This window comes from Pistacia vera, unplaced genomic scaffold (genome assembly GCF_008641045.1).
Source record: "Pistacia vera cultivar Batoury unplaced genomic scaffold, PisVer_v2 Contig407, whole genome shotgun sequence".
Lineage (NCBI taxonomy): Eukaryota > Viridiplantae > Streptophyta > Magnoliopsida > Sapindales > Anacardiaceae > Pistacia > Pistacia vera.
The window spans coordinates 730,569-742,541 of record NW_022196232.1 but is presented as its reverse complement, the minus strand read 5'-3'; the positions used below and the strand labels follow the sequence as shown (position 1 = coordinate 742,541).

The window sequence follows — 11,973 nt, the reverse complement described above, 5'->3', positions numbered from 1 at the left end:
TTCTCATAAGCTTTTTCTTTTCACTCCATCTTAGTTCTTAAGAGTTCAGATGTATCATCATGTATACAATTTTCGATTGTTGTGTTAAGAAACCGGTGAGTTGGACAGAAGTGTGAACACAGATGCTTTTGTTGACTAGTAAAACTTTTGGGAGTCCAGGATAAGAATTGAATGATGATAGAGAGACCGTAAAACAGCCGGACTTATTAATTTTGTCTCTCCACATAATTAATAATTAATAAGCTTTTAGAAGATGATGTTATGTATGGTTTTAACCAAATATAATTCTAAAAAGACAGAGTCCACATGTATGGCTACACTTTTAGATTGAGGTCAAGTTAACATTTGACCATGATCCAAGGGTCTATGTTAATTTGATGTCTGTGTAGTCAACATATGACCATTATAAGGGTTCGTGTCAAAATTTTCGAGGAAAAGCTGGAGGGGCACAGGGACACTATAATTCATTTTCTAAAGAAAACAGAGGAAAACAGGGACATTGACGTAAATGCAAGAGAGAGATCCAATCAATTTGTAAACGGAACAAATGGAAACACTATTGTTTTTAGGTTGGCTAAACGTAAAATTTAACATAAAACAGTTTGTATTTTTTTTGTTATATATAATTTTGTCCTTAATTATTTACCCCAGATATGCTGTTTGGGTTTTCAGTTTTAGTTTATCTCCCATACAACTATTCACAATAGTTTAATTAGCTTGAAAACTATTTTATGTACATACAGTTTGATAGAAAAAAAGTAACTAATTCCAGAGAAACAAGGTGAAACAGGGGACTTGTTTTTAATTGGCAGAAGATGCTGTAATTAATTAATTTGGTTAAGGTTATGTATGGTTTTAAACCTATATTACTTTGAAAAAGTTGTATCTACCAAATGTTAAAGGAAAATATGGATAAAAATATATTGAAAACTGAAATGGATTGAATTAATTGATGTGATATAAACTTAATAAAATATAACATGATATCAAATAATATAATATATTTCAATTAACATAACAACAAAATTATTAGTCTAATATACATAAAGGAAAATACTACACTTATTGGTTCTGTATACCAACTTTTCATCTTGACTGACGTGGAGTGTGACATGGGGAGTTTCTAACCCGACCATGTCATATTTCACATCAGTCAGTATGTAGAATCAGTATCCTCTACATGAAATATATATATATATATATATATATATATATATAATATATTACATTTCGATGTTGGTAACATTGTTGTTGTGCATGCCCAAGCACACTCAAAATACTTCTGGACTGAGAAGCAGATTAGTTTATCAAATTTGTAAGTTAGTTGCCGGCAGCTATGAGTCGAAGGTTATTTGTTAGCGAAATATAATCTCGTTAGTTTACTTAAACTCAACAGTGCCATTTATTTGAGTTTAAAAGACATACTTTGAAGATTGAACACACAGAGATCATCATAAACGTATATATTAAATGAAGGAAGAATTATCTACACTCCAACTGTAGTATACACTATACTTTGGCCTCTGTGAGCCGACAATAACAGTCATAACGTTTCTGGTAATACCAAATAGCTCCTCTCTCTCGTTTATACAATGTTTCTTCTTTGTTTACACTGTTTGATTGTTGTGTTAAGAAAGCAGTGGGTTGGAGAGAAGTGTGACACAAAATATTTTATCTTTTTGTGATCGAACTCTTACTACCAGCGTCTACACACGAAAAATTTTCCTTTATTTTCCACACGCTAATCTCTTTTGTCAAGGTCTGTTAATAAGAGAATCTAGTTGTTCCCTCTGAGGAAAAAGAGGGCTCAATTTTCTTTCTTCCCTGGAAAAAAGTGATGCTGGGGAATAATTGTCACTATCCTTAATTTCGTAAGGTGATACTATCGGATGCACCTTTATCTTCTAATGTTTATGTTATTCAAATGAAAAACCAAAATGATTGTTTCATGAAGGGCACTTGTTTCAATTTGATTAGGAAATGTGTCTTCAACTCTGTTATTTTTTGACCTTTTAGTGATGGAGTGTGATACAGATTGGTAATATACCACAGCGAGGATAAGAATGATTTATTTAATTAAGCTGGTGTTAGTGACATTGTTGGTGTGCAAGCTCAAACTATATCAAAATACTTCTGGATTGAAAAAGATTGAACACAGGGGTTTTAACACTTGAAATCACAGAGATCATCAATCTGGATTTGTAAATCAACGTTTAGATGGCGGTCATTTTGTGTTTCTTTTGTCAAGTTCACAAGGATTAATCATTTTAAATTAAAAACTCTTCAAGTATGAGGAAGTTGATAAAGAGACTCCCTATAACTTAGTCGTAAACAGCTGTTGTAAAAGACTTATTGATAACAATAATTTTTGGCTAGGTTAGGTATGGTTTTAAGCATTATTACTTGAAAAAGTTGTAGTGGTTAAACCCTTCACCCTCTGTTCGCAATGTGGAGATGGGTCCCTTATATCAAACACAAAGCTACTTTATGATATTATTTGTTGTATATATATATATATATATAATATATATTATATTATAGGCCAATAACATTACAGTTTCACTGGTTTGATAATATTTTGGGTTGATATTTAATAATGTGCTCTATGGAATTTCATATTACCGAATGCATGTAGAGAACATGATGCCTATGTTTGTTCCCACAAGGTTCGGTTCGTTCCCTCATGTCTGTGTTCAAGTCCCCACATTGGTAAACGTGGGTAATTATACAACCAAAAGCATTGTTTCTCCACTTCCTAAAAGGAGCTTTGTTGCTTTGTTATATATAATTTTGTCCTTAATTGTTTACCTAAAAAAGACCAAATATGCTATTAGGCTGTTTTAAGTAGATGCATTTTCATAAAAAAAAAACCAACTAAATCCAGGGAAACAGGGGACTTTTTTTTTTTATTGATAGAAGGTCTTCTAAAAAAGGCTTATACTTTCTTCAGTTTCCATGGAAGTATCCATGATACATTGTTTAGAAACTTTGGAGAGAAGTGTGAACACAATTCCCATACAAATAAACGATTATTTCATCCTTGGAATTCATCAAATTTCATGGTGAGGACTACGTATTCACAGTGATTTGATTCATATTATTCAAGTTTGTATATGGTAATCTAGATATGATTTTTAAAAAAAAACGTCTGTATTTCAGTTAGACTTCAATCCATTAAAGGAGCTGAAAAATGAAATCAAATGAACATATTTTTAATTATAGGAACCTATTGTGAACATGCAATTATTCACAGTTGTTTATTTAAACAACTTGGAATTTGTCTTATATCTTCTGCAAGTCGATTAATCATACCTAATATCTTATTTTAGTGCTGGCCGCAGTGGAAGGAGCCTTTTGCTTTCTTTCCTTTTTTTTTTTTTTTTTTTTTTCCTTCATCCGCTTTAGCTACTATAATATAACCATATGGCATCTACCATGTAAGTGTGAAGACCGAAACGGTGCCGTGTTACTTAAACCAATAAGCTGCCGTTTCAAGAATGAATATGGACCATCAGTTTCCAAGACATCCAACGGTTGAGCTCAGTCCATCATGGTCAACGATATATAAGCAAATTTTTCTCTTCAGTTTGCAAGCATTCTATTCAATTGATATCGTGTTAGGTTTACTCTACTAGGGTTCATCATCTGTGCTGAAATCTTGCGTCTGTGTAATTGGTTGAGTGATTAGTTTTGTCATTCAGGTTGAGGGGTTTTGTCTCTCGGTGTGCTGGGATTCTTTGGGTTAGTTTCCTAGGCTATTAGTTACCAGGTTGGGTGATTTTGGGTATTCTTGGATCTTTCGATCTTGTGTTTGTAATCTGTAAACTGATTAACGATTAGTGCAGTGAGCTTCGTTGTTTCCGGAGCTCAACGTAGACGTAGATGGAAAGGCGAACCACAGTAAAATTGTGGTGTTCTTGATCTTTCGTGGATGTGTGTGTTTTGATTATAATCTGTGTTTTGGGACTGTGTTATTACAACATACCATATAGAGCTTAATAGTACAAGATCCAGGTCTCACTGTCCAGCATTTTCCATACCAAACGCTCGCTATTTTAATCCTCGAGCAGGTAGCAGGTCATGGTCATAAGAGATAAGACAAGGTTTCTTTATGCAGGTTGCAGAATTATGGTGTTTAAAAGTGTATGGGAAACGGATTTTAATTGATAAACAAAGGGAATTAATTAATCTTGAAGACAAGGACAACAAGCTTATTCCCAGAGGCTACACGGTACAGATTGGCACATTTTTCCTTTTAAATTAATAAGTTTTCACGGATTCAAGATTCTCCATTAATTTGCGTGTCAATAATTGGACGCTCTGAGGAAAAAAATATGTGGCTTAGCCTCAACTACTATAACCAGCTACCTTATAGTTGTTAAGAAATACACAAAGTCCTCGTTCTCACAATCTAGCATTTCTAATCTTAAAAGAAGAAATTGATCAAACTTAGGCTGATTTGGTTAAAATGTTGGATGCAAAATTTTTAGTCATTTGAGAAGAGCCATTTAATTTATAATTGAGAAAGTGGCAGTTTATGGTACAAGAGATAAGGGAAGATTTCTTTATGCAAATTGCACAATTGTGTTGTTCAAAACTCTATGGTGAATGAAAGGATTTTAATTTTTAAAGTGAGGAATTTAATTAATTTGGAAGACCACCATAACAATCTTCTTACCATAGGCTATACATGGCACATTATTCATTTAATAAATTAATTTGTTAAAAGGGAACAAAGGAAAACAGGGGGCCCTGTTTCTCCAAAGGTGTATACAATACATTTCAAATAAGCACTGCTTTACTAATGTTTAAGACAATGATCTTACACCTGAGATACACTAGCAAGCTTCACATTATCAGTACTTAAGGGAATGCACCTTTCTCTATATTGATCCATTTCAATCCTTTGAAGTCACAGAGTTACAACCTTTGAAGCTTCAGAAACCAGCCCTCTTGTATTTTCGCTCTATATATCTTGGTAAGGACTTTTGCTGTCCAACTGTCGAACTATTAGACAACGCAATTTTTTCAGATTCTTGATCTCGACTAGAAGCCCAAACATAGGAGTCCACTTCAAATCCAAAGTCTCTAAGTTGCAAACTTCCCACGGAACCAGCCCAATCAACTTGTCCACACAACCAGCCCACTTAAACGAACCTCGCACAGGGGAGTCCATAGCAGAAGGCTGACGCAGCCTGCCCATGCATCTGCACAACCTGCCCACAAAACCAGCCCATGCCACCAGCCCAAACAAATGGAAGAGCTTTCCGACTCCATCAGGAAGAGAATCCAAAGAGGCCTCCTTCTCAAAATCAAGTAATTCCTTTACTTGCCTTCTCAAACAAGAAGATGATACAAATTAGACGGATTAATTTTAAAAGTTGGATGCATAGGTTTAATCTACCAAATGTTACTGTCAAGACTTAATTTATTACAGAAGAGCCATCTTTATGTATTAAGATAAGACAAGTTTCTTCATGCAAGTTCAGAATTATGCGATTTAGGAGTCTCTGGAGAAATGATTGTGATTAATAAACAAAGGAAACTTAGTTTGATTTATTTTAAGGGCTATGTTACGTGGGAACAGGGCCAAGCAGGTCAATGCTCTCAATGGCAACTGGAGAAAGAAAAGAATTTAATGTCTTCAGATTTAAAAGAAAAAGAAAAAAAAATTGCTTCAAAATTTGAAGAAAAGAATATGCATCATAAATGATATATAGCACATACAATTTTAATTTGCCTTGATTACCAATATCCCGGTCATTACAAATTTACAATAGCAATTTTTTTTTTTTTTTTTTTTTTTCTAATTTAGAGAGTTATTCTAGTCATTGCAAAAGGCAAAAGTACCATGAAGATGTTCGAAATTGGACTGGATGATTTAATAACGAAAAATTTGTGAGGCCTTTGTTAAAACGGAACAGAGGAAAACAGGGGACCCTGTTTTTCATAGGCAAATCTTTCCCCAAAAGGTTATTGGAAGAAATTTCAGTTTCAGCATAGAGAATCGATGTTTGAAATTATCAAATTGTTCATCAAATACAGTTAATTCAAATGTGTGCTGCTTGCTTAATGGTTACTATCAAGGTCAAGTAGGAGAAAATATCATCTAGAAATCCGAATCCTGGAATTGTGTCTTGGCTTTGGAAAACTTTACCAGCAAAAATGGTTTTGCCTAGTCCTGCAATAACTGAGCGTTTGGATCTTCCATTCAATAACCGATCAATGAATTCGTCTCTAGTTGATTCAATACCCACAACTTCAGTGTCTTGGATGAAAAATGAATCAACTTGAGAGTCATGTGGAATGACATTTCTTGTTCCAGTGGTTGGTGCATGATCTGTGGACCTGATGAAGCTATACCTTGGTCCTCTTTGCTGTCTGTCTCTTGTCAAGTGATGATTTGATATTTTCAATCTCAGTGGCAAACCTACGGTGCAGTTTCAGTTCATTTACAAAACAACACATTTTCTGAAGGAAACGAATGAAACCACAGCCATGAGGAAGTTTTGCATCCTTCAACTCAACACGTCATCAATGACATCTTCAATATTGTGATAAGCTTCTTCCCTCACTTGTTTTGCCCAAGTTAAGACTCCATTGCTTTCTCCTTCTTCAGCTGCTCTCGCGTCTGCATCCTTGAGGAAAGATTTGATGCTCCCCAATTCACTTTTGATGCTTTCAACTTCTTTCTTTGCACTTCCCAACAACTTGGTTTCTTGGACAAGCAAAGAACCCGAGGTTTCTATAGCAAAGTTCACTGTAAAGTCTGCCATATCTGATAACCTTTTTCTTGATCACTCCATGGTTAAGATGTTTGCTCATGGATACATTGTTGTGTGTACATCAAAAATTTGTTTCAGGAAACCAGTGGGTTTGTACAGATACATTTGTCTTATCTTTATGAAAACATGCTGACTGAAGAATGGTTAGGGAACATTAACTTGAATAATAAGGCACCCTATTTTTTTTATCCTAATGGGTTCTCCAATTCATTTTATGTAAAAGCAAGTTCATAGAGAAAACCAACTAAATCCATTGAAACAGGGTAAAACAGGGGAGGTGTTTTTTATAGACAGATAACAACGATGACCATAATAGTAGCAACAACAACCACATTTCAAAGAAGATATTACACATAAAGTTTAAGAAAACTTCCCGCCCTACAACATGGAAATTACAAGAAGAAAACATTGACAGTAGATATTGCATGCTGAGAACAAGCAATTCTACACCATTATTGATGACACTACACACATGAATTACAAGCAACACGTAACCTTTATTACAAGAAAAGGCCATAGTCATCCTGGGTGATGAATGAAAAAGATGGATTTGTCAGCATCATTCTTCATCTGTTCATGACAATAGAAGATTTAGATCAGTCAGTTAAATTAATTCATACGATAAGTGAAAAACAAATGTAGTAAAAGAAAAAAAACTGAAAATTTCATTTCCGATAGCAGCGGATGGTTTCTGGTAACCAGAGACTTTTTCAGCGTGTTACAGTAACAAAATTGATATTAAAATGATCATCTATAAACGATCTATCTATCTATATAATTGTAAACTAGAAAAATGACTGCGTTTGGCCGGAATTTTACCGAGAAAGTGCGGCCACCCGAATTTTCTCCGCCTGCACTTTCTCGGTCAGATCCTAGCCAAACATTGAATATATTGCTAAAACTAATTGTAGATATAGATAGATAATTAAAATTGAATTATTTTGATACCAATATTGTTACCTAATATCGCCAAAATAAATTCCGCGACAGACCCGCAGTTTCCGGTATCGAATTATGGCAACTAGAACTTAATCAATTAATTAAGTAATTTTTTTAAAAATGTTTTAAATAAAATAAATTATAAGAGTATTTTTATTTATGATAATAAAATAATAAAATGTATTTATAAAAAAAAATTAAGATAATTGATGATTAATTACAATTACTACCAGATTAGAATGATGCTAATCCAACTATTAAATTATTTTTAGAAAAAAGTTTATTTTTTTACTCATAAAAAAACTGCAATACCTAATAGAAGAGAAGTGAATTTAAGAGAAATACACTACTCAAGAGGCTTACTTGTTTTAGGAGACTGGCCTATTGATTCTTTGAGTGATGGGGCTACTTGTTACTGGCCTCAATTTCTTTAATAAGCTCCTCAAAATCTTCTGCCGAAAGAGATGACAAATATTTACTAGTATAACCAAAGTTTTCTCCTCTAGATGTTTCTTTATAGCTGACAAGTATTTGTGGAATGTGTTTAGTGACATTCTCCCAATTCTCATTTTTTATCATGCAGTAAACCTCCTTCAACATCATACGAAATACAAGTCTCTTTAGGTTATTGAGATGCTCAATACCAATTGGAATCTCCTTCAACACTAGGCATAGTCCAATCAACAAGAATGTAAGACTAGGCATTGCACATTTCTCTATCATCATGCATTTCAATCCTTTGAAGTCGCAGAGATACAAGTATTGGAGCTTTGGAAACCAACCTTCTTTGAAATGCAATTGTTCATCAGAGTCACGCACAAAGAGCATAAGCACCGATAAATTAGGCAGAGCTTGAAGGATTGTCATGGAATCATTGGTAGATCCAATCAAATTCAATTTTAATATGATTAGATTGTGAAGTTTAGAAATCCAAACTGGTAGAATTTCAATAAACATCCCTCCCAAATCAAATCGCTGAAGACATAAAGGAGGAGAAGCCAAGGATTGTATATCAAAAGGCTCTTCTCCATTGTCAAAGCTTGTACACTCAAACCTTGAAGGTTTTCCATATTTTGGACAATAGCAAACAAATCTTTCACATCTCTATTTGTGACCCTAATGCCTAACTTTCTCATCTGCCTTAGTTTCTTCAGCTCTTCAAGTACTTCGGTGTTTCCATGAACATGTCGTAGCTTCCGCAACTCCGTTAAAGCCCCAAAACCTTCTTGTAGTTTTGCTCTACATCCGTAAGGACCTTTGTTGTCACACTGTTTTGCAATTAGACAGTGCAATATTTTCAAATTCTTGATCTCAATCGGGAGCTCACTCACAAAAGTCCACTTCAAATCAAGAGTCTCTAAGTTGAGAAGCATGCCTATAGACTTGGGAAGTTCTTTTAACTTTTGTATTTTTCAAACTTAAGTAGTGCAAATGGAAGAGCTTTCCCACTCCATCATGAAGACAATCCAAATGGGCATTTTCAAAATCAAGTATCTTTAAAAGCTTGAAATTAACAACAAATGTAGTCGTGAAAGTCTTGGACAATTCGTCTACATTGAAAAGACAAATGGATCGGATCTTTGAATTTTTTTATGCTCTCTAAAACAGCGTTAGTGCATTTGAGTATTGAAATACGCCGAGTTTTACTAAAGTGACTCAAGTCTTTTTCATTAAAGAAATGACAAAAATCACATTCCTTCATCTTTTTGCAAATAATCTCATACATTAGATCATGAACTCTACAACTTCTAACTCGTCTAGAAGGTTTTCTCTCTGAAACTTGAACCAAGCTTTTGTCAATAAGTTCTTTCATGTATTCTTCAGCAACATGCTCAGATTGAAGGTGGTTGTTGCACTGAACAAAGCCTTCAGCTATCCAGAGGCGAATTAATCTCCCAAATTTAATTTCGTAGCCTTCTAGAAACACACCAAAATATAAGAGACATGGCTTGAGAGGGTGAGGGAGATCATAATAACCTTCAGACAAAACTCTGTTGCAATCTTCAAAATGGGAATCACTGCTTAATTTTGAGCCAAAATCATCAAGTATTTTTTCNTCAATGGAAGTATCCATGGATACACTGTTTAAGAAACTTTGGAGAGAAGTGTGAACACAATTCCCATACAAATAAACGATTAAATTTCATCCTTGGAATTTCATCAAATTTCATGGTGAGTGGACTACGTATTCACAGTGATTTGATTCATATTATTCAAGTTTGTATATGGTAATCTAGATATGATTTAAAAATAAAACGTCTGTATTTCAGTTAGACCTTCAATTCCATTAAAGGAGCTGAAAAATGAAATCAAATAAACATATTTTTAATTATGGGAACCTAAGTGTGAACATGCATATTATTCACAATTGTTTATTTCAACAACCTGGAATTTGTCTTATATCTTCTGCAAGTTGATTAATCATACCTAATATCTTATTTTAGTGCTGGCCGGTAGTTGAAGGAGCCTTTTGCTTTCTTTCCTTTGTTTTTATTTTTTTTTTTTCCTTCATCCGCTTTAGCTACTATAATATAACCATCTAGCATCTACCATGTAAGTGTGAAGACTGAAACGGTGCCATGTTACTTAAACCAATACGCTGCCGTTTCAAGAATGAATATGGACCATCAGTTTCCAAGACATCCAACGGTTGAGCTCAGTCCATCCTAGTCAACGATATATAAGCAAATTTTTCTCTTCAGTTTGCAAGCATTCTATTCAATTGTTATCGTGTTAGGTTTACTCTGCTAGGGTTCATCATCTGTGCTGAAATCTGGCATCTGTGTAACTGGTTGAGTGATTAGTTTTGTCATTCAGGTTGAGGGGTTTTGTCTCTCGGTGTGCTGGGATTCTTTGGGTTAGTTTCCTAGGCTGTTAGTTACCAGGTTGGGTGATTTCGGGTATTCTTGGATCTTTCGATCTTGTGTTTGTAATATGTAAACTGATTAACGATTAGTGCAGTGAGCTTCGTTGTTTCCGGAGCTCAACGTGGACGTAGCCTTCCCAATCTTGGAAAGGCGAACCACGGTAAAATTGTGGTATTCTTGATCTTTTGTGGATGTGCGTGGGTTGATTATAATCTTTGTTTTGGGATTGTGTTATTACAACATACCATACAGAGCTTAATAGTACAAGATCCAGGTCTCACTGTCCAGCATTTTCCATACCAAACGCTCGCTATTTTAATCCTTGAGCAGGTAGCAGGTCATGGTCATAAGAGATAAGACAAGGTTTCTTTATGCNCTTTGGTGATAAATAAGCATAAATTATAACTACTAAAGAAGCAAAGTTTAATTGATTACCTGTTATTGGATGATATATGAATGTGATATAAGAAATAACACCTGGATCTTGGATCTTCTTTGTTTACAGAAGCCTTTCAATTAAATAAAAAAAAAAGTTAAAACTTAATTACATTGTTAGAATAAAAGAAAGATGACTAAAAAAAATTGCAAAAACAGCAGAAAACAGGCACCTTCAAAATTCTCTGAGCCACCAAACAAAATTCAAGCTATCAATTGTGTTAACTTTAGAAATATTGAATAGTTTAGAATTGTAGTTGAGAAAAGAAGCCAAGTTGTATAAGCAACATCAAGCAGGAAGGAGCTTCCGTTGGCCTTTACATACTAGTTTTCAAAAGGTGGGAATTGGTTGGAACTTCTTGGAAGGGAAAAGAATTTCTCTTTATTAATCTTTTGGCAATTTGAAGTAAAGTATCTATGCTTTGTTTAATAGCCAATTAAACACTATCTTAATTTTGAGTTTGCTTTGTGCCTTGCCTAATGCTCACTCTTTCATTTCAACGACTCTGGAGAACATTATGTTTCATATACAAATAAAAAGCTCTCTATGCGGATAAAGTAAAATTGAAGGGCTATAGAAACCCAAGAGAAAGAAAAAGAATTCAATATCTCTTGATTCTTGAGCAACCTAGTGGATACAACTATATCGTCAGAGACAAGACACTCTCAATTCCTACCAGCATGATAAAATAATCGAACTCAACTATGACAAATAAATTGGCGTCGTATGATAGCAGATTCCTTGTAGAAATGCAGACTCTCAGTTAAAATCAAAAGAAGGGAAAACATAAAATTAAAAAAATTAAAAATCACTCATATAATAATTACATAGAAACTTCTAAATTTAAAACAAATTATAGGATACCTACTGAATATTTTTGACCCACTTCTGCAACATAAACAGTCAACTCAATTAGTTAATAGTTTTATCACATATACATAATCTG

General features: G+C 34.1%; 1 protein-coding gene across 1 annotated transcript; it reads right to left on the bottom strand.

The window, feature by feature from the left end:
• Nucleotides 1–8,129: 8,129 nt before the first annotated feature.
• LOC116142350 (putative disease resistance RPP13-like protein 1) lies at nt 8,130–9,798 on the bottom strand. The gene is made up of 3 exons (XM_031427776.1): nt 9,478–9,798; nt 8,779–8,992; nt 8,130–8,659 (listed from the first exon to the last, which is right to left on the bottom strand). The coding sequence occupies exons 1-3, from the start codon at nt 9,796–9,798 to the stop codon at nt 8,130–8,132; spliced, it is 1,065 nt and encodes a 354-aa protein (XP_031283636.1).
• Nucleotides 9,799–11,973: the final 2,175 nt, after the last annotated feature.